Consider the following 22,458-nt stretch of genomic DNA (forward strand, 5'->3'; position numbering starts at 1 on the left):
ATGTCCGGCCCAGTCGCAGTTGCCCGCCCAGCGCAACCTCCTCGCCTGCGTCGCGAGTCTCAGCGCCCGGGAGTTGCGCGCACTACCACGCGCCAGTCCAACATGGAGGACGAGAGCGCGAAGCACGACGAGGCCAGGAAATATGGTATATTCACACTTCGCTACCGTTTTCGGCACACGCGCTAATATGCTTCGCAGTCTACACGCAGCAAGATATCCTGGCCAGGCACAAGGGCAAGCCGCCGTCGCTCCGTGTATACCTGCACCCCAAGCACTTCCGCCTGAATGACTCCCAGGAGACGTTGTCCTACCAGTCGCCTATGCGCGAGCTGCTGCAGGCCATCCGCAACAAGGAGGTGCCGCACAACATGGTCGAGGAGCTCTACGAGTTCAACACGCCTTGGTACGACGACTGCCTCATCGTTGAGCTTCACGACTACCGCTCGGCCGGCGTCAAGCCCAAGGATGACACCAACAGCACTGGCGAGGCCGGCACGAGCGCCTTCTCTATTCATAATTACAACAACTTTATCACACCCTCTCCATTCGCACCCTTTCCAGCCAAACAGGCCGATGCGAAGGCCGCCCAGGCCAACGCGCAGAGCAAAGACGGAGAAACCAAAGAAGACAAGGAGAACATGCCTGCTCCTGGTCAGAACGGGGCTCTGACCAAGCAGCCAGGCATCGCTAAAGTCGGCACAGTGGTACTGTTTCCAACGCAGCAGTCGCGATTGGCCGACATGCAGCTACTGGCCACCACGCCGGTACCAGACATGGCTACCCTCAAAAGAATGCAAGCCCAGGGCAGAGCTGGAGGCATGCCGCCGACTCCCATGACGGCAGTACCCTCCACGCCCACCTTTGCAAACGGCCCAAGCCCGAAACGCCAAAAAATGGTCCTCGACGATAGCAACGTACACGAGTTCGAGGCCGAGTTACTGAGGGCCACCTGCCCACCCCTCTATTTGGAGCCCACCAAGAGCTTCGGTGAATCGCTCGCACTTATGGATGCCATCACACATCCGAACAACAAGAACCCCGCCCCTCCACGCAAGACTCGCAAGAGGACCACCGCCGAGCTGGCTGCAGACGAGGCAGAGGCTCAGGCTCTACAGCGCTATATGTTGGCGGGCGACGAGTACCAGAGCAATATGACGGCCACAGCCGCCGGCAACGACGACAACGCTGTGCGCGCCGCTGCCAACTCCCAGACATTTGCCCGCTTCAAGACCATTGCTAACATCCGTGCAAACCATGAGGAAGCCGACCGGAGGAAGAAAGAGGAAGACGCTCGAATCGCTCAAGCTAAACGCCAAGCGCAGATGGAGGCTGAGATCCAGCGGAAGAGAGAGATCGAGAGCAGACAGCAGGCCGAACTCGCGGAGCGTCAACAGCAACAGGCTCTTCGCCAGCAAGCACATCAAGCACAACTGCAGCAGAACCAGCAGCAGAGTGAAGCCTTGCGAGCCGCAGCCGCAGCACAGCACCAGATGTCGAACGCGGCAGCCATACAGGCTACTCAGACACCTCAGTCGGCTACACAATCTCAGTTTTCGCCTACCATACGCCAGCAAACACCGATGGCCGCCGCTGCAGCCTCGCCATCACTTGGTGGGCAGGCTGCGCATCAACTTGGTGGCACCCCGATGGTACCTACCGCTTCGAACCAGGCCATCAACAGTCCTGCTCGCCCACCATCTGCCGTCTCTAATCACCAGAACATGATGCGCTCCGTCAGTCAGCAGCAGAACTTGAGTCGCACAGGCACACCGCACATCGTACAAGGAACGCCTGTAATGAATGCCTCCATGCCGAATCGCAACATGACGCCGACCCCGAGTCGCATGGGCCAGGGCAGCCCATCTATGGCCATGCAAGGGCAAACGCCAATGATGATGCAGACACCTCAGCCAGGTCACAACATGACGCCTGAACAGGCTCAGCAGATGCAACAACAGCGTCTGCAGCAGCAACTTCGCATGCAGCAAATGCAGCAAACAGGATCGCCAGGTAACCAGCAGCAACAATTCCAACAGCTGGCATTCCAAAAGGCTACGCAGCAAATCCAGACTCAGGGAGTTCCGCAAGGCCAGAATCCGCAGGCATACCGCAACCAGCTCGCGCAGCACTATTTCCGCCAATTGACCCAAAATCAGCAGCAAAGTCAACAGCAAATGGCTATGCAGAATATGTCACCTGGAGCAGGCATGCAGCAGAATGGCATGCCCAATAATCAAGGGACCATGACTTTTGCTAACCTGAATCTCCAGCAGATGCGCGCGCGCTATCAGCAGCACAAGCAAACGGTCATGCAGAACTACGGCCAGAATATTCCTCCCCAGGTCATGCAACAAATCCACCAGATGGAAATGCAAATCAAGCAGCGAGAGCAGCGTGAACAACAGATGCAGATGGCACATATGCAGAACAACATGGGCGGCCAGATGAACGGCGGCCAAATGAACGGCATGCAGAACGGCAACACCCCCAACCCCATGCAAATGCAACAGTACCAGCAGATGCTCCAACAACAACGCGCAAACGCCGCAAACAATTCTCGACTCCTACAAATGCGACAACAAGCCATGGCGAGCGGTGGCCAGCTGCCTCAGGGCATGATGGGCAACATGAATACCATGAACAGCATGCAAGGTGGCGGCATGCAGGGCATGAACATGGGTAACATGGGCAACATGGGTCAGGGTATGAACATGGCGCAAATGAACCAGATGAATGGAGGCATGGGCGGCATGCAGGGCGGACAGATGAACGGCGGTATGCAGGGTATGCAAGGAATGCAGCCCATGAACCAACAGCAGATGACCCAGATGATGATGATGCGTCAAGCCCAGCAACAAGCCCAACAGTTGGGACGGCAGGGTGGACAGCAAGGTGGGGATATGGGATGGACCGGGTAGTCTCCTTACCCATCTCCTCCCTCTTCTTTTTGAGCTTGTCATTATTATTCTGTCTCCATTCCGTCTTCGGCTGCATGCATCATCACGGACATTTGGGTCGACAAGCTATGGGACAAAAAGGTGTTTTGGGCGCGGGAAAAGTGTTGGTGTTTATTCTTCAAAAGATACCCCCGGTGTTGGGATGGTTACTCATACTGTTACTTTACGATAATCACGGAAACGGCATGTTTGGGGTGCATTCGGGACAACGGATTGGCATAATTGGCTGGGTCTTTGGACTTGTCGTTATTATTCATCTGTAAGACTTGTATCAGACATTCCATATATTATTATGACCTTGGTGGCCTGTGTCTGACGTGCTTTCACAGACAATCTTGGTACGCGTATGCTGTACACTCTCTGTCGTATCTTGCATCTTACATCCGTACTTCTCACTGACAACTTTAGAATACTCATACTGTACATCCACGGTTATCACCTGCGTCTTACGTCCATTCAGTTCTTCCCCTTGCCTTTGCCCTTTGCCTTCCCCTTCTTCCCACCAACCTTGGCGGCTTTCTTCTCCTCCACCTTGCGCTTTCCAATAACCTCCCCGTTCGCCGTCTCATACCCGTGTGCAAACTTGTATACACAATCACCGCACGCTGCCGCGCCTCCCAAGGGACACGCAAAGAAGTACAAGCGTACGTCCTTGACGCAAAAGTCGCAGGTGGCAGTGCCATCGATCCGGTGCCAGCCTAAATCCACCAACTCGAATTTGGCATCAGGCGCTGCATCATTAGCTGCCTTCGCGTCTACATGAAGCTTTCGCGCCCACATGTGCGCCAGGCGGACGCGGCGTTGGATACGCTGAGCTTCCGCGTCGGCCGTATTGGCGAAGTGAGGCTCCATGTATGTTCGAACCATCAGCTCTTCGGCCTGGCGTACCTTCTGCTCTGCGAGCTTTTGTTGTGCCTCCAGTGCAGCGAGATACTCTTGTGCCTTCCGCTCTTGCTCCAGACGATGCTGCTCTCTGACTATCGCTTCCCGTGCTTCTGCTTCCTTTTGGCGCTGTTCGCGGCGCTGCTTTTGCCTAGCCTCCTCCTCTTCTTCCCATTTCCGCAACCACTCTTCAGCTGCCTTAGCTCGCTCCTTCTCCGCACGCTCTGCTGCTTGTCGCGAACGCTCTTCCGCGAGCCTCACCTTCCTTTCTCTTGCGATTCGCTCAGCTTCAGCCCGAGCCTCTTCCTCTGCTTTGCGTCATTTCTCGTCTTCCTGGCGCCTTTGCTCCCTTTGTACACGTGCTTCTTCTTTCTCAGCGTCAATGCGGTCTATCTCTTCCTGCAGCTTGTGCTTCGCATAGGCGCAACGGTACTCTGCCCATTCCTCCTGTATGCCTTCGTATAGCGCATCGTATTCGTCTCGTGAACTAGGGTATCTGAGTATCTCAAACGCTTCGTTCACCTATTGCTCATTAGTCTCGTTATCGCTGGGCTTCTCGGGTGAATGATCTTACGCGTCTGAACTCGACAGCATCTACAGTCTGACCTGGTGCTTTCTTGTCGGGATGATGCTGCAGCGCTAATCTGTAGTATGCTGCCTTGACGTCTGTTGCTGGGGCGTATGGATCCACACCTAAGTCGAAGTAACAGTCCGCCGTCTCGGGCTCTACAGGCTTGTAGTTGGGCATTTTTGTAGATTTGGCTCTCACTTCTCGTAATGCTCTTTAGCGCGTCGGGCGTCGGTTTTGTGCGCGTTGTCGGGTAGTTACAATTGCTGTACACTGAATGCGACGCGATAGAATGAGGAAGAAACGATACAGTTAATAGCGCTTGCGAAAGCTTCGCAATCGCGTCGTGAGTGGTGAAGAATTGAACGGGGTGAAGACGGTTAGGGAAGGAAGGAGCGACGAAGCAGGAGCGACAGGGTGTACCGCGCACCGAAGTGAGAGAAAGAGGTGAGAGAGCAAATTCTCATATGAGCCTCTCTGTATTCGATTAACGAACACTCAACTATTTCCGATACCACATCCTCGTCGTCTTCGTATGTCTAATCTTTTTCTGCAACTGAAAGACGCCATACAACAATGCCTCAGCCGTCGGAGGACACCCCGGCACATAAATATCCACAGGAATAATCCTATCAACGCCCCTCACCACACTATAACTATAATGATAGTACCCGCCACCATTCGCGCAACTCCCCATGCTAATCACCCACCTCGGCTCTGGCATCTGATCATAGCACTGCCGAACAGCAGGAGCCATTTTATTGGTGACTGTACCCGCAACGATCATCACATCCGCCTGGCGAGGGGACGCGCGAAAGATGATGCCGAGTCGGTCTTGGTCGTAGCGCGGCGTGGAGCAATGCATCATTTCGATGGCGCAGCAGGCGAGGCCGAAGGTCAGTGGGTGGATGGAGCTTTGTCGAACCCAGTTGAGTATTTGATCCGTGGTCGTTCTGGAGTCTGTCAGGAAGTGTTTGGATATTTCGGGGAGAGTGTGGCTTACAGGACGTGTTCGACGACGCCCCTGGGCTTGACGACGGCTGATGGGAGGAGTGTGTCGCTGCGCTTTTTATCTCGCCCTACGGTCTTATGATGGGAAGAGGTAGAAGAAATGCTGCGAAATACTGTAGGGCTAAGTCGAGGACTTCCAAGGTGAGGTCTTGATGTAAATGCTGGGCACTGTCAGTCTGGTTCATTCAAGATGGAAGGAGTGGCATGATACCGAATGCGTAGCAGCTTCTTTGACTCAAAAACTCTCGCAGCTTCGACATGATGACAGGCAGTACCTGATAGAAGTAAACTCATTCTTGCAACAGGAGTGTTGATACACGAAGGTATGGGGAGAGCATCGATGCTGCGTCACGTGGTCGGCCCTTTGCGGTAAGGTGGCCGCAGTTAAAGCCCACATGAGCGGAAAGCCCACATCGTGAAAACCCACATTCAACCCTGGAAAGCCCACATCATGGGCAGCCGCGTCAACAACGAAAAACCAGTCAATGCCAGATGCCATTGAAACAAACACGGGCAGCATATCGCATAAATGTAGCACCTGCAGCAGATCCTTCTCGAGCAACAGTCACTTGCGACGACACGAGTCGGCTCGTAAGTTGACCATACGACATGCCACTTAAAGCTTACTCAACACTCAAGATACACGCGATCGTCTAAACACATGCACCTTCTGCAACCGCACGTTCGTTCGCCAGTAGGTTTTCGCTAGTATCGGGTAAGCGCCTGAGACCACGACGTTGACATCGCTTAGCGACGTCCTCAGAAGACACTCAAAGTCATGCCCAAAACGAGGCGAGCACGATGAGATAGCCTCTGCCAAACCGGGACGACGAAGCCGGCTCAGAACGACCGAAAGCCATGCACAGCCGTTACACGAAGATACTCATGCAACCATTACCAGTCCTTTGAGCCGCGACACCACGGCTGGAGTGGAAAACGCCCAGAGTCTTCCTCCCTGCCCCATCACGTTCCTATATCAATACACAGACCCCCGCCGCGAGTCGATACTCAGTGCTTTCATTGGCGATCCATTGACTGTACGGTCGTCCAAAAGTCAAGAAAACCACGATGCAGACCATCAGCTTTTCGACAGGGATGTGGCACTCTTCGGCATCTTCTCAGACTTCTTCGTGTACAGCGATTTAGACATCAGTGCTTCAATACCACCGGCACCCGAAAGACCTCCAACGACCGCGCTTCTGCAACCTAGGATCGACGAGCTATGTTCTCAGCTCTTTATATATAGCCAAACATGTCGAACGGCTCACTTCAACCCCGAAGGCGCTTTCCCCGTGGTTGCCGCAAAAGCAGTCTTTACAGCAGAAAACTTCGAAGAGTGTATCTGGGCTTACTTCACCGTCTTCCACCCACAGCAGCCACTCATTCACTGGCCGACGTTCGATATGCACAAGGTCTCGCTACCCTTGCTACTTGCTGTCGCCTTTGGTGGGTCGGTACACTGCACACCCACGGATGGCGCTCTGTCATCTCGCTCCTTCTTCCATCTGGCCGAAGATTTCATCTTCGAGCATCTACGCGATGTAGTCGCAAAACCCAATTTCGGACACGACCCTCGCGCTCTGGAAGCAGTCCAAGCTGCATCACTCATAGTGGCTCTGCAGAGTACTTTCAACAACGAAGCCACACGCAGCCGAGTCGAAATATCTAGACATCCAGAAATTGTCGCTGCAATGAGATCGCTCAAGTTACTCGAACCAACAATCACAGTGAGGTCTCAAAACCAAGTACCGGAGTGGAATGCGTTTATAGCCGAAGAGTCTAGAGTGAGAGCTGTACACTTCATCTTTGCTATGGACTGCATGGCTACCTTCTTCTTCAACTCGGTTCCCAAGATTGCTATTGCGGAGGTCTCGCAGACGCTTCCGTGCAATGATGTACTTTATGATGCGGCTACGGCTGAAGATTATGCTCGTTTACGTACACAGTCGAAACGCTTAGCGAGACCGAAGCCCAGTATCAAGCAACTGGTTTCTGCGTTGATGAGCGAGGACTGGTCCGATGAGCAGAAGAGTCCGCTCATCGACGTCCTTGAACATCGGCTGCTCATGATTTGCATATTCGGTAGGTTTACCCATCTGCATCGTCAGCATTGGTGGTCTCAAGCTAAAGCATAATTGCAGCACTACATTCCATCGTATTCGTATCGCGAGCCACTCTTTTGGCTCCGATGGTACATTCTAATCTAACCCGTGCCACGAAACGCTGGAAAGAGCTGTGGGATGCTCTACACGCGAAACGTGAAGCTGAGGAACAAAGGCTACTAGGCTTTGTCAAGCATGGACTAGAGATATGGTGGGTGACATGTAAATATCTTGAACTGGCACATACCGGCGATGTGCAGAGTCGCTATATGGCGCTCGCTCCGACGGACTCGTTGGTCCATCTGCATGACTTCTTGAAGCGGTATGCGAATTGTGTGGAAAGGTAACACGGCTAGATCAAGACAAGACTATAACGAGAAACGCGCACTGCGTTATGATCACTTGCTAAGAAGATAGCAGCCATATATCCCCCACCCATCTACTTGAAGCAAGACATCAACGTGAAATTGATCATGTTGGAGATGTATCATAGGTTTATAGGTGAGAAGTACACTACAGCCCCTTTCCCAACAACCTTCATCCTCCTATCCAACTACTCAACTCTAAACAAACACCAGGCAACCATCCCGATTACTAATCCTCTCATCAAGATTAACCTCCCTCATCCTCCAATGCCCCTGATGTTCCAACTCCCCTTCCAACCTCTGCCCCCCATCCGCCAACCTCATCCCCCTCGCCGAACTCCCAAACCCACCACCCCCACGACTGCTATTTCCACCCGGGACCTTAAGATTCTGGCCAGGCCAGATCTGGTCTGGGTTGGTAATATTGTTGTGGCGAGCAAGATCCTCGTAGGAGCAGTGCGAGAAGCGAGACGCAATGGCGCGGAGCGTATCGCCTTGTTGGACAGTGTAAGTGTTTTCGCCGCCGCCGCCGCTGGAGTTGGAGCCCGACCAGCGGAAACTGCCGCCGTCGTTCTCGAGGATGCGGTTCAGGGATATGGAGGAGGATTGGTAGGAGCCGTCTGCGCGGCGGCATTGGGCGTGGAGGGTGTAGTCGCCATGAGCATCGAGACGAATGTCGCGCGAGCAGGCGCTGAAGTTGCCGCCGAAGTCGCCTTGGGAGCGCTGGTTGTTGGTGTCTTGGTGGTGTTGGATGGGAGGGGGGCCTTGGTGTTGTTGGCCGTACTTCTTGCGCTTTTCTTCCTCTTCTTCTTGCTTCTTCTTCTCTTTGCGCTCGTCCCACTTTTCTTCTACTGCGTCTTGGCCTTTGTGTCCCGCGAAGGCTCCTGCGAGGGCGCCGATTACCGTGCCGGCTACGCCGTGGCCGGCTTTGCCGCCGAGAGCGTGGCCGCCGTAGCCTCCGGCTGCTGCACCGGCGAGACCGCCCATGACACCGCGGTCACCTTCTGGGTCGCCCTCGCCGCCGTATTGGTTCTGATGGCCTTGGTTCATGGAGTTGCGACCCGAGTTGGATGAATGAGCTGCGGCGGAAGGGAGTTGTTGGTATTGAGGAGGTGCCGCGTCGTAACCTCCTTGTTGACCGTAGGCCTGAGGGCCTCCTTGACCACCGTAGTATGCGCTGGCAGCACCATGGGGCTGTTGTTGGTGGTGAGGAGGCTGCTGGTGTCCACCACCGCCATTGTAATTGTCTTGTCCATAACCACCCTGTTGTCCATATCCACCCTGTTGTTGGTGACCGCCTTGCTGTCCGTATCCGCCCTGGTTGTAGCCGGAGCCGTCGTATCCAGACATGGTGTTGTGTACGAAGGAATAAACTTAGATCTTGATAACTAGGTTATAATAGGTAAGGTTGAGTGTATCGCGATTTGACTTGAAGATCGAAATTCAGCGGGAGCGGGAGGGTTATTTAAAGTTGAAGGTAAGGTTCTCGACAACGTCACACTGTTTGGACAAGCACGATCCCCGCCGAAGTAGCACCTTCTTATTTATACACACCCATGACACAACACGATGCAAGTCGCGACTGCAGTGAATCAGCCACACTGTCGTCACCGCCACTTTTCGGCGCCAATGTGGGGATGCACTGTGTATTGAGTTGGCCGAGGGTCCACTTCACGTGGTGTCGGCCAATCATTGGCGTGCACGGATAGGTCGGCGGTGTGCCCCTGGCCGACTAAGCCACATATCGAGAACGTAAGACCGCGATTACGTGGACGTCCGAACAAAGGAAGTGGGGGGAGTGACGACTGAGTGGGCTTAGAGGTGATGAGAGAAGGTCTGGATCAGTACCCTGTTCAACACCTGAGGCTTAGAGATCTACCCTTGTTCCCGATCAGTAAACACCAAGAAGATCAGTAGTTGCAGTGCGCGAGCAGATGAAGAGAACAAGGAGGAAGGTCGAACTTTTGGTAGAGGATATGCTACTGTTATACACAAAGCTACGCCGAATATCTACAAAGACCCAGATACGCTAACAAATGCATCGCTCATAAAACGCCGATCAGAGATTCAAGGAGAGACATGACAAGTATGAGACGGTGACATATTGGACAAGAAGTAAAGCATTAAGTAGGAGGTATTTACAAAGAAGTGAACAATGCGGATAATAAGAAAGGTAATGTTTTGGTATAGTTATGTGAGTTCTCGACTGGGTAGTAGACGAGAGAGGTGATGTACAATGAACCCGGGTGTGGTTTGCCCAAGGTGGTCGAGCATAAGCGTCGTGCACGATGCGGTGCGATAGTAGGCGATGAACAAGGAATTTGTTAAGCGTAACGTTGCCAACAGTATCGTACATTGACCAAGGCCTCTTAGTATGTGAAGGCCTCCTCAATGAAATCAACGCTACCTTGCGTAAGGAACGGTCGAACCGCATGTCTTACGCCATCCGCCATACCGCCCGACGCGCACACTGTGACAGCCATAGCACCAACACGGTTCTTGACCTCTTCTTCGATCAAGGCCGCGTGTTGCGGACGACCACTGTACATCTTGACTGTCTCACTGCTGCTCTCAACGCGACCCTTGGGTCTTGAGATGAAAAGCTTGATGCGGAGACATTGCTTGCGGCCCTTCATGCGGAGGACCTCGTCCATCCAGGGCCGTACCCACTCCAGGCAGTCGGATGTGGGGACTGTCCAGATAAGGACTATTCTTTGTGTTGCGGTGGTTCCGTTGTTGTAGCCGTTGACGAGATGCTTCAGGTACATGACTTGGTGAGTGATACCTACACCGCCAGCAAATAGTACTGCGGTTCCGTAGGAGTCGAGGCTGTGGTGGCCGCCATATGGACCCTCGATGAAGCCGAAGGTGGTGAATTGCTCGTTGGGGCTCTTGCAGGCCTTCTCGTACATGTGACGGGTAAGTCCAGTACGTGCGCGGCAGACCAAGCTGATTTGCTTTGACTTTTGGGGACGGCCATGCATCGCAAGGACATCGCCTTCGAGCATGGGCAGTGTCATCTCCTTGGAATCTGGGGTGAGTGTTGCAGCCCACGCGACGGAGAAGGGATGCGACGACCAGAGGGAAAGGGCTGGCATCCACATGTGCACGTGGCATCCTGGGCGAGGAGTCCACTCGCGGACCATGTTGATGGTCAGGCGAACAGCCTCTCCAGGCATGGCCTCGACAGTGATTGACGATCTTTGCCTGAGGCCGATGCCGTAGTAGAGGATTGAGGCCCATCGGCAGGCCCACTCGGCAGCCCAGAAGAAGAAGACCAGGTGCATCCAGGGAACTTGCGGGAGACTGTGCAGCTCCAGATGCTTGTAGAGACCGAGAAGCGCAGCGATGACGCAAACACGGTGAATGTTGAGGAAGGTCTCGTAGAAAGCGTGGCGGAATGGCGACCATGCCTGAATACCAAGGAAGGTGAAGGCAACGGTTCCGACCATACCCCAGCCGTACGAGCCCTCAGTGTGGAGAGCAGCTGTAACGGCAGGCCATCCTGCTGCGAGCTTGGTGTTGTACAACCAGGCAGCAGTGTGAACGATGGCTTCCGCAATGGTGATTCGCGCAGCCCAGCGATGGAACAGGTTGAAGTCATCGTACGAGACTTGGAGAAGGGTGATGAGTGGGTTGTTGCGAAGGGCGAAGAGGACGGTGGGGATGAGGTTGAGGGCAGCGAGTGTTCCTGAGCGTCCACGGAGCGCGGCGAGGGTCTCCTTGTGGTCGAGCACCTTGTAGGGGAGAGCCACACACCAGGCGACGTTCAGGGCTACGTAGATGACCAACATGATGGTGTGCCATCTGCCAGGCAGCGTTCCGTTGTCGATGGCGCTGCTGATCTGAAACTGAGCGTTGTGCTTCTTCTTCCATAGGGGTGCCATCAGGACATGGCGGTTGAGCCACGGCCACCAGCCTGTCCGGTTGACTTCCCAGTACTTTTGCTTTGGGTTTCCCATGGCGCTCAGATGACGGCTGTGTTTCCACCACATGTTTGATATCCGCAGGAGAAGGAGGATGCCGGAGATGCCTATTAACAGGTACAGGAAGGTGTCGACCCACATGTAGTTGCCGACTTGGTCGACACCCTCCAGACCGTACGAGTATTTGAGATCGTCGAACTCAGCGGCGTCCCAGTCTGAGAGGAAGTGGCGCTTGGTCATTGGCGCGGTCGGTTGGGCGCCACGGAGGCGGAGGAGATATCTTGTGAGAGACATGTCTCGGGTATTGTGTTCGGTTGTTGAGTAGTACAGGTCGCTCGCGAGTCGGTGCTCACGAGGGTTGCTAGCTGCTGGTTCTCGGGTGTGCGAGGCTGTGTGATGCGACGCGATCGGTGAATTGTGTTGCGCACTACCAGGTGCTGTTTTCGGTGACGGTAGGTTCTTGAAGCAGGAGTAATGGCGCGACGTCGTTGTCAATGGACCTATATCCCACGCGCGCTTAACGAAGCGGCAGATGTTGACAGTGTGGGGCGAGGTTGGGTCGTGGTCACCGTGAATACATCACAATGTGTCGTGAAGGAGCCGGTGTGTAGGCACAAAGATTGAGAGAACCGACAGTGCGCTGCACGTCGAGGTGGTGAATGGGGTGGTGTTGAAGACGAGACGCGGTCCAGTCCGGTGGAATTAGTCGACAGAAGCGTGAGGCGGCGATTGCGATGTGCAGTATCGATAGCGATAGTAGCGACGGTGAAGGCGAGTAGGGCCGAGGAAATTGAAAGCGACGTCAATAGACTTTGTCTTCACTAGGGGCTGAAGACGGGAAATAGGGGACTAGAAACCGGCTCGAAGACAGTGTGAGAAGCGAATGTATTGGGGTGTTCAATGTTGCCGTAGCGAGTGAGCAACAGTTGGACAAGAAACGAAGGTATGGAAACGACACGACAAGGGACGGCGAGCGTGAGGTCAGAGGGGGAGCGAGGGAAACAGTGGATATGAAGTTCGCAACATGGGAGGGTTGGTGAGGGCGTGGCAGGGGTTGGGAATCGGAACAGGCGGATGATTGGCTCCGCTGCGCCCGGACAGTCTAGGCGCTGAAACGACACGAAGGAAGCCGGCCACTCACATTGGCGTGCCTGGATGCGCCATGAAACCAAGCCTCAGCTCACCGTCTGTCCACCGCCAACGGGAATGGCCGAGTGCCTGACGGTGGGACCTGATCCAGAACCAGAACGATGCCGAGTCCCGTGTGCTGTGCGATGGGTGTTGTATACGCCTGATAACTGATCAGCTGACCTCCATTCGCCCCAGACAATACCAGAGACACCACCTCAATACCATCCCACCTCTGCCATCTCACCTCTCCCATCTCTTCACCACCATCCCATGTCCGCCACACCCGCTTCCATAAATCACAATCAGCCGTCCAATCTATTTCTGCCAATACGGGAGCCAAAGCAAGGTCCCTCCCAAGACTTGTGCGGCTCCAGAACTCCGGCGCCTAAAGTAGCCGCCCCAAGACAGAACAACAAGCGAGTCAACCTCATCAACAACCTGGGGAAAATCATACCCATCGGTATTGGTAAAACGGCTTTTGCACGCCTCTCATGCATCTTGACATTTCGGTCAGGCCGCCGAGGCAAAATTGTTCCTTGGTGCCGCCACGCGCTGTCCTGATGAAATCTCCACTGTGCTATTGCGCGAGCGCGAACCGGAGGAGGATGAAGAACCCTGCGCGCGAGTTGGTGTCGGAGCAGCAGTGTGATGAGGCCCTGAGTTTGAGACGCGAGGGTTCTTCCGTCTGGTCATGTTGGTTCGGTTGTCGGGTGAGTCTCATAAGCAGCTGTCATGTGAAGTTCATGCGATGGCACCTGGGCAGCCATCCATGCGCTCATCGAGACTGCGCCACAACAAAGAAAACACTTGCAATGCCGCGGCTGCCTTTACTCGACCGACCACACGGTCCGCCGTCACTTCCTCCTAATTATTGACAATGCTAACCCTATCACCACATCATTTCATTGAATTTCACAGCACTCACCTCATCTGCGCGACAGCAATCCTGCCATGAATCACTAAGCCCGCAGGCTGTTATCGGAAATGACTTGCGACAGTTCTCACCCCGAGCGACTCGCGCCTTCCCGTGCCTGATGCGATTCAGACTGACACCAGGGTCCCTTCCGTCTTGCGATAAGATTGAAACACCAAGACACCAAGACATCGGTTACCCGGGTCTCGGGAACACGCTCCTCGACAGCGAACTCAAGTTTGCCCAGTCGTGCTAGGCAATAAAACCAAAGATTGGCCTAATGATCGCCACAAGAACCCTACATGATCTTACACTGCGGTCGCACCATTCTCAGAACACTGCTTCTACCACGATAATCTACCATTTGGTACCTCCGACTTGGTGTTGCTTGCATGAGCCCCGCCGTGTTGTTGCCCCTCCGTTCTGTCGTGTTTCAAACATGCGATAGCTTCGGGACAAACGCCTCCTTCCGTCATCGCTCACGGTACCTCGCGATAACGTCGAAACAGACCTCTTTGCGCCCGTCTGCCGTGAGCAATGCGCTGCCCCGCCGGCTGTCAAACAATAGCGCCTGTCAAACGGCGTAACGCCCACATGTCCGATCCTTCGGCTGCGCATGAACTCCGTACTATACCCACAACACACGAGAGGAAAATGCTGTCGCAGCTTGGTGAAGTCCGGAAAAATTATTCTCATCCTCAGGATGGTCGTACAGTTTCACATTACTCAAAGCGTCGAAGAGTCTAGTTGCGTCAGTAGCTGCGCGCCTCAGACGTGCTGCGTACAGCTCATACAACTCGCATTCGCTTTCCAGTGCTGAGTGCCCAAAATTCGGTCCTACGCCGTCATGGCACCAACTTCCAAGAAAGCCAAAAGCAAATTGTAGACTACAGAGCCTAGATCTGACCACCTGGTAGCCGATCACGAAGTCAGATTGAAGATTGTCCCTCGAGCCGCTGCACGGTCTTGTCTCATCTCATCTCATCGCATACCCAAGACACCCGCAAGCGTGCGCTATACGGCCCTTTACTACACATGCTACACAAACCACAACAAACACACGATCGCATAGACAGATGGGTATACATCAAACCTCTCTTCACTCCGATCACGATGCGCGTTGCCACGTTTACTTTTTCCAAACCACCGTTCTCGCAAGCGTACCGAACTATCGTATTCCACAACACCCACCCCACTCCCAATCCACCACGTGCATGAAGACTGGAAAATTCGGAAGCCGGAAAACTTCGATCGATGGAACCCGGGTCTTCGCGCAACCCGACGATTGAACCAAACCCATTATTCAGATTCCACACATCCCACTCCGTGCGGCTGGGTACAGTAGTAGTACATTGTAGAGATTTCCATACAAAAAAGGTCCGATAACACCTACCACATTTCGATGCTTCCAGAACGCATGAACATACCAACCCCGCTTCATCTTTTCATTGAACCCACCTAATCCAACTCAATATTCACGCTGGCAGTCAGCGCCATGTCATGTCATGTCCCCATCACCGCGAACCTGTTTCCCGCCTCCCTCCCATGTCGGAAAAGCTTGACATGTGCCTGAAACACCGCTAGCGAAATGACAGCAGATGTGTTCCTTCGTGGGCGTCAGGGACGCCACAGGCCGCAGAAGCAGGTTGGCGTGCGCTCAATGTGAAACATGAGGAGCTGCAGGACCAAGACCTTTTCGCAGGACGGCCTCGGTGGGGTTGTCGGTGAGTGTGAGGTGTTGGTGTAGGAATGGACTGGGGCTGGACTGCAGAATAACCGTCTTGACTTTGGGGCGTGGGAGATGATGAGATGGGAGACGGGATGGGAGTAGGATGGGGATGGTGCGGTGTAGGTGGATGGGTACTTGAAGGATCCCCAATGTCGACTTGGGCTTGGACTTCTACTTATTCCCTCATACCGCGATTTCTTCACTATACTGTAACGCGAATGATGCTTCAGTCGTCCTGATCATTCATCCTCATCAAACACCGCAAAACCACAACATGATACTAACACAACACCTCACATACGCTTATTCCATTCATTGTTACCACCCACTACTGCGCATGACTCCCCCCAGCATTCCCCGGCCCCCCAGCGAAATTCATCTGAGCAAGAACATCCCTCCTCCAACTATCATCCTCACTCTCACTAGCCGTAGAATCGCGGTTCGCAACGCGCAAGCCACCGCCTCCACCACCATTCCCACCCGCTCTGCTATCATACGAGCCGTGGCTGACATAGCGCGTGACTTCTTCGCCGCCGCCGCCTGCGCCGTATCCGGCGTTGTAGCCTTGGCTGTGTTGCGAGTCCATTGTCCAGGTCTGTTGTTGTTGTTGATTCTGCTGTTGTTGCATATTGGGATCTTGTGACGTGTTATCGTAAGAAGAGTAAGGCGTGCTGTCGCTGTAGAAATCTCTGTTGTTCCACGTTCCGGGGTTGTTTGCGTCGTCGGAGGGTCCTGGGCGGAGTACGTCGGGGACTTGGCCGCTTAGGCCGCTGCTGCTGGACTCGTATTGTTGCTGTTGGGGATGGTATGCGTTTTGGTAGTTTCCAGGCTGGTGCTGGTGTGCGTTTTCGTGGAAAGGACCGGCTCGGTCAAGGGGCGAATAGTCCATTGCCCCACCGTCGTGTAGTTGGAGGTTGGGGAGGAAGGACATGCGGTTGTCTGTTGGGGTGCGGTCACTGGGGTCGTGGAGTTCGACGCCTTGGTACTGGCCGCCTTGTGGGTTTTCGGGTATGCTTTGTGTGTAGACGGAAGATTGTTGGCCTGGTTGAGGGGTCATGCCAGGGCTTGTTGATAGCTGTTGCTGTTGTTGTGATAGCGAGAGGCTGTTCATTGTAGCTGTCATGCCGAGCAAGCTTGGTGCTCGAGTGGAACTTGCTTTCATGCTTGCTGGTCCCATCCGGCCCATACCCAACATGCTTCCGCTCATGCTGGCGCGGCCTGCACCAGGCTCTTCGCTGATCATTTGCGCGTCTGAGCCGTTCGGATCGCGGATGCTGTATTGTGCGATTGTGCGCATCTTCCTCGTCACCCAACCGGCTAGGATCTTGCCTCTTTGCTTCTCTCCAAGCCTGGATCGGTGGAAGTCGCCTTTTTGTACGAAAGATACGATATCGATGACGAGTTGATGTTCGTTTAGGATGGCGTTCACGATGACGGGCACCATACTGGCGAGGAAGTTGCGACGGAAGATCTCCACGACGATGACCACGAGACCACCTGCTTGGAAGACAGCGCTGGAGAGAGTGAGTATGTATAGAATGGGGAAGATGCTTGAAGGGTACGTACCATCCGCCAGGAACAATGTTCCGGTGGCAGCGCTCCACAGACTGCTCAATGTCCATCGAGAAGTGGTTGAGACCATTGACTTCAAAGGTATCACCAATGCTGCCTAGAACGAACAACACTTGCATGTCGACTGGCGCACCGTTGGGGCCTATCGGACGTGTGACGTTGTGTAGGAAGCCGAGATCTCCAGTGCGGACATATCGTACGTTAGGGTCTCCGTCGACAGTCCTGCCATTGAAGCGCTCAGCATCCAAGCGTTCTTTCGAACCATAGAAGCTGTGTGCGTTCGCTTCAGACTGAACCCAGATCTCACCGTACTCGCCGACCAGGCAAAGCTGGTTTGTCTCCGGGTTCACGATTGATATCTGAGTACTAACAGGTACCATACCGGAATCCTGAACTAGCAAAGCACCGGGTTCGGTGTCTGGGTCGACGGGCATAATGAGACCTCTTCGAAGAGCGCCGACATCGAGATGTAGCTCTATCGGTTCGATACACATATATGATCGCGACGCGACCATGGGGTTTAGTACATGTGAGTAGACGGTGTTGATCGCTGTCCGGTCGAGACTTGCTGGGGAGAAGTGTACTCGTACGCGCTGGTCTGACAGATGTTAGTGACCATATATTCATCAACATTGTAATACTTACAAACATCGACACGTGGCCGACCGTCGGTCGCAATCATGAGGTTCTTGAGCTCGTGTAGAGCCATGTTCTTTCCAGCGCCTCGCGCAATAGCGTGGTCCAACATTTGGCTCGTCGCATACGCATCTTTGATCTTATATCTCGACAATGTCTGGAAGAGAATGTTCGGATTTTGTGCAAAGTCGACAGGCGAGACGAGGTATGTCGGTGCTGCAAGGAAGATACCCATGACGCAGGTGTGTATGAAGCCAAGTCCAATGGTACTGCGCACACAACCGAGAACCGGCCTCGTGCTCGTCATCTGACAAGTCTCTTTCTGGACCTTGCACAACGCCATGATCTGACTGTGGCCCAATTGCACAGCTATGCGTCTTTGATCAGGTGTCCAGTACGTCCATACCAAAACTGGGAAACCAGATTGTATCCAAGCGGGTCGTATCGTCAGCTTAAGATCGCGGCAACCACTAGACTGCTTAGGTGGTTTTGTGGTGTTGTACATGTTCGGCACGCTGATCTTGAGGATGACTGCTGACTGCTTGATGTGTTGCGATACTTGCTTTACTTTCATGAGGTGGTCAACATCGGCGTTGACGAGAATAGCCTTGACTTTGAAATCGGCAATGATGTGTAGCAGTGCAGGAGCATCTTCGTTCAGTCTGTTCTGGTCAATTGGTGCCATGGGAATGCACACAGCCCCGAGGACGAAGCACGCATGAACGGCATAGACAAAGTCTTCCGAATGCGTGTACATCAGAAGAAGGTGGTCACCGGTCTGAACCTTGACTTTGTTCTTCAGGTACATTGCGACACCTGCAACCTTCTGGTCGAACTTCTTCCAGTTGACGCCTTTGCCCTCTTTGCCGCGGCCATCGACAGTGCAGTAGGCGAGCTCCTCAGCCTGCCGTGATACACGCCACTGCATAAGGTCGTGTATGTTGGAGAACTGATTGAGAGGTGTTGACGTTCTATCGTCAATAACGACTTCTCTGTGATCCACTCCGGAATATTGCTTGTCCTGCAGCATGAGGAACTGCTGGCGTGCCATGGATGCCTCGTATGACCACATGCCGCCAGCGGGGTCGTCGCCTAGTGCGATATTCTGGACCGACCTCTCAACGCCAAACTTGACGTGGACGCAGGGTAGTGAGCCATTGTCGAACTCTCTTCGGCAAAGCATGTTTCCAATCTCTCGTCGACCATTCTTAATGACTCGGGGAAGCGTATTTGGTGCTGTGATCATCACACAGTAGACTCGTAGGTGATGCTCTTGATACAGCACTTCCATGCATCGCTCAGATAATGAGTCCAAAAAGGGAATGTCAAGTTGTTGCGGCGGCCCGCCTGGGTTTGTAGGCGCAGTCGATGCGGCTTGTGTTTCAATAAGGATGATAGGCAAGTATTCGCCATTGACGTACGAGTCGAAAGATGAACTACACGGTGTTAGTTTGATCACACGTGGATCCGATTACACTTACCAGTCGTAGATTTTGGGCACCGCCTTCATAATGCTGGTGACAAGATGCTGCACGAAGAAATATCGGTGTTCGGCCTCCAGTTGACCATGCTCTACCCATTCGACACGCTGTCGGATACGGTCCTCGTACAGGCCCAAGACGAAGATTTTGCCTTCCACTACGCATCCGAGCAATCCAGTGCGTAGGAATTCGAGTTCGAGCAGTTGTGGTGTCGGGCTACCCTCCACGAACCGATATGGCCGGGCGTGGAATATGGTTTCCGTATGCTTCTGCAGCTGCCAGAAACCTCCAGATAATGATGGCGAGTCTACCCAAATCTCCCCTATCGAGTAAGGGGAGCACAGAAGATTAGTCTCTGGATCTACGACGGCCAGCGTCGCATCGGGTATCGGGTAACCAAAAGCGCCAACTCTCATAGTGCCGGGCTCATTCACGCGCTTGCTCACTTCCTCTCCTATGGCCAAAACCACAACTTCATTCAACTTCAATGCTTCCTTGTCCAGCAAGATCTCGGTCAATTCTGTTGGGCTCTTCTTTTTCTTTTCCTTGGTGTTGTTCGTGGTGCCCCCTCCGATAAGACTAGAATAGCCATTGGCTGCCGCGGCTTTGTCATCGACCTCGTCTTCGTTATCCGATTCCTCTGACACTATGCTCAATGGACATCCCATGCGCTCTTCGCCGCCTAACCAATCGCGCACTGATATGATCATACCTCCGTGTTCGGGCAAGCATAACATAGGTGCAATCAGCTCTCGTGCCCTGGGGTTCCGTAGGGGCCTGAAGTAACGATCTCCAAGAATCTCGTGGAATTCGCAATCGACAGTGAGTGTATCAATCAAGCAAATCTTCACTGAGCCAAAGTTGGGTTCCGTGTTCTTCTTGAAATTACGAGTAGCCATAGGATCCTGTTGGTAGTTGTATGCGGCGCGCTTGAGACCCGGATAGTCGGCGATCAGTATGTTTGACTTGTACTTGGTGATGAGGTGCGCGTATAGACCAGGTGTCTCCATGGTGGGTGTTTCCAGCCAGACAGTAGTATGACCACCATAGACAGCGAACAGGACACTCAGGATGAGACCAGCGCTTTCACGGGGGTCGAGGTAAGAAAGAATGACTTCGGTAGGTGCTCTGTTCTGCACTGGCGCGACGAACTTGCCAGACGAATCCCTCAAATTGCCGTTGAAAGTATCCTGACTATTCGGGTTGTTGGCAGGTATGGTGCTGACCATGGCGCTGATGCAAGCCATCTGATGCATTATGGTGCGGTGACTCAGTACAACACCACGCAAGTCGCCAGTTGGCGCGCGAGAGAACTCGATATATGCTACCTCGGGCACTTGCAGGGCGGGCGTGTCGTCATGCTTCTTGGGGTGGTAACTTCCAAACTCGTTCGTCTTCCACCATTCGACGCCACTCGGCCACTTGAGACGATTCTGGCTAATGTCACGGTGGAAGGCTTTGAGGTTGTTGTCCGTGGTCAGTGCGAGATGTGCTTGGGTTGTGGTCAAGAGGAGGATGAGTTTCTGATAGTCGTCGACGCTATTGATGGGAACTGCTACAACGCCCGCGATGAAGCATCCCATCAAAGCCACGACAAACTCGATGATCTCCGTATCCCTGTATACCAGCGCCACGCGATCGCCCCGATAAAGATTGCTCTTGTCCCTAATAACTTTGGCGACCTTTTCAGCGCGACTGGCCACTTTCTCCCAAGTGATGGAAGCCGTTTCTTTGCCCTTCGCGTCTAACACCCAGAAAGCGGTAGTCCTCGGCTGCGTACGAGCGCGGTAGCGTAGTACAGCACCGATGTTGTCAAACTTGGACATTTTGATGTTGTGGTTGTGAGGGTCGTATACGTCGAAGGGCAGATCTCGCGGTTCCAATGGCATCATGGTGTCTGCAGCACCCACGGGCAGGTCGCTGGGGTTCATCATCGGCGGTGGTATCGCAGCGGTCGGGGAGAAGGCGTCGCCCGTCGAGTAGCGGTTCGGTCCACCGTATGAGTCGCGCTGGTCCTGCATCTGCTGCCCTGTGAAGTCGGAGAAGTAGCCCTGGTTCACGTCCAGCATCGTGCTCCTCCTGCTGGCCTCTCCAGGCGACCCATAGCCATTCTCGAAGCCTTGCTGGGTATCCGGGTTGAAAGCGTAGTTGCCCATCATCGTGGGTTCGCGCGAGTAGGTGTACTCGGGCGTCTGGGGTCGGGGTATGAACGTCTCGCTCCCTTGCGACAATTGGGAGGCATTGCGCTGCAGTGAAGTTGTGCGCAGGCCCAACTGCTTCTCCTGGAAGCGCCCTACTTGGCTCGGTGGGTACGCCATGTATTGCGAATTGCCGCCAGCGGTGCTCGTCGAAGAGCTGGGGTAGTGCATCGACGAGCCCATGGTGCCCTGCGGCGAGCTCTCATGGTACGAGTCGGGTCGGGGGAGTTCGATGTGCGGCGTCTGCTGGGTCTGCTGTGGGTTTGGCCCAGAGAGGGCGGCGAGGGATGCGCTGCGAGAGCCTGAGCCCTCGCTCTGGGCGGGGCTCTGTCCGCGCAGGTCATGCTGCAGTTGCGCTGAGAAGTCGGGCCCCAGGTACTGCGACAGGAGGACTGTCTTGCGCTTTTCGTAGCTGTGCGACTCGTTAGCGCACGTGGGGGAGGATGCGAATGCGACAGCGGCAGTAACCGTGAAGATAGAAGCCGTGTATATGCATGCGGGAGAGTACCAACCCCTTCTGTGTGATGTCGCCCTCCTCGAGTTCGTGGTCCAGCTCCTGCAGCTTGGCCTGCAACTCCGGGTTCGTCTCGGCCATGGTGTCTCTTTCCTCCGGCGGCGCAGTCAGGTGGAGCGAATGTTGTTAGGCTATGCGGTGGCAATCCGCGACATGCTAAAAGTAAAGATACGAGGCGCCGTGAGCCAATGCGAGAGTGTCGAGGAGAGAGCGCGCGTGAAGAATGGCCAAAAGGGAGTCCCAGATTGGAATAGACCCTGTCGTCGAGTGCCTGGAAGCGCACATTGGCTTCAAACAAGTCAGGTACGCAGGCCACCACCGGACATCCAGTATGACGTTCCTACCCCAGAGCAGCCGCGCCTTCCTCTTGGCGCTCAGTGCCTTCCTCACTGGCCGCCTTAGTCAGCCGTTCGTCGCTGCCCCTTGCGCGTGGTGGTACCTGCTGCGACATGTGGGTTTGCGCGTTATGCCTC

The 22,458-nt window shown here is 54.2% G+C and overlaps 5 protein-coding genes across 5 annotated transcripts; 1 reads left to right on the top strand and 4 right to left on the bottom strand.

The window, feature by feature from the left end:
- Positions 1 to 2,918, top strand: J4E85_004954 (uncharacterized protein; the record flags this gene model as incomplete). Its single annotated transcript, XM_051469205.1, has 2 exons — positions 1 to 145; positions 199 to 2,918. The coding sequence occupies 2 exons, from the start codon at positions 1 to 3 to the stop codon at positions 2,916 to 2,918; spliced, it is 2,865 nt and encodes a 954-aa protein (XP_051327420.1).
- A 495-nt stretch (positions 2,919 to 3,413) lies between these two features.
- J4E85_004955 (uncharacterized protein) lies at positions 3,414 to 4,587 on the bottom strand (the record flags this gene model as incomplete). The annotated part of the gene is made up of 3 exons (XM_051469206.1): positions 3,414 to 4,147; positions 4,199 to 4,361; positions 4,414 to 4,587. 3 exons carry the CDS (start codon positions 4,585 to 4,587, stop codon positions 3,414 to 3,416), a joined length of 1,071 nt encoding a protein of 356 aa, XP_051327421.1.
- A 3,618-nt stretch (positions 4,588 to 8,205) lies between these two features.
- J4E85_004956 (uncharacterized protein) lies at positions 8,206 to 9,235 on the bottom strand (the record flags this gene model as incomplete). The annotated part of the gene is made up of 2 exons (XM_051469207.1): positions 8,206 to 8,213; positions 8,236 to 9,235. 2 exons carry the CDS (start codon positions 9,233 to 9,235, stop codon positions 8,206 to 8,208), a joined length of 1,008 nt encoding a protein of 335 aa, XP_051327422.1.
- Positions 9,236 to 10,254: 1,019 nt separating this feature from the next.
- J4E85_004957 (uncharacterized protein) lies at positions 10,255 to 12,105 on the bottom strand (the record flags this gene model as incomplete). The annotated part of the gene is made up of 1 exon (XM_051469208.1): positions 10,255 to 12,105. The coding sequence occupies one exon, from the start codon at positions 12,103 to 12,105 to the stop codon at positions 10,255 to 10,257; it is 1,851 nt and encodes a 616-aa protein (XP_051327423.1).
- Positions 12,106 to 15,912: 3,807 nt separating this feature from the next.
- On the bottom strand, positions 15,913 to 22,066 carry J4E85_004958 (uncharacterized protein; the record flags this gene model as incomplete). Its single annotated transcript, XM_051469209.1, has 5 exons — positions 15,913 to 17,098; positions 17,151 to 17,754; positions 17,802 to 19,228; positions 19,274 to 21,883; positions 21,984 to 22,066. 5 exons carry the CDS (start codon positions 22,064 to 22,066, stop codon positions 15,913 to 15,915), a joined length of 5,910 nt encoding a protein of 1,969 aa, XP_051327424.1.
- Positions 22,067 to 22,458: the final 392 nt, after the last annotated feature.

This window comes from Alternaria conjuncta (genome assembly GCF_024043145.1).
Source record: "Alternaria conjuncta strain BMP 0040 chromosome Unknown scaffold_6, whole genome shotgun sequence".
Taxonomy (NCBI): Eukaryota; Fungi; Ascomycota; class Dothideomycetes; order Pleosporales; family Pleosporaceae; genus Alternaria; species Alternaria conjuncta.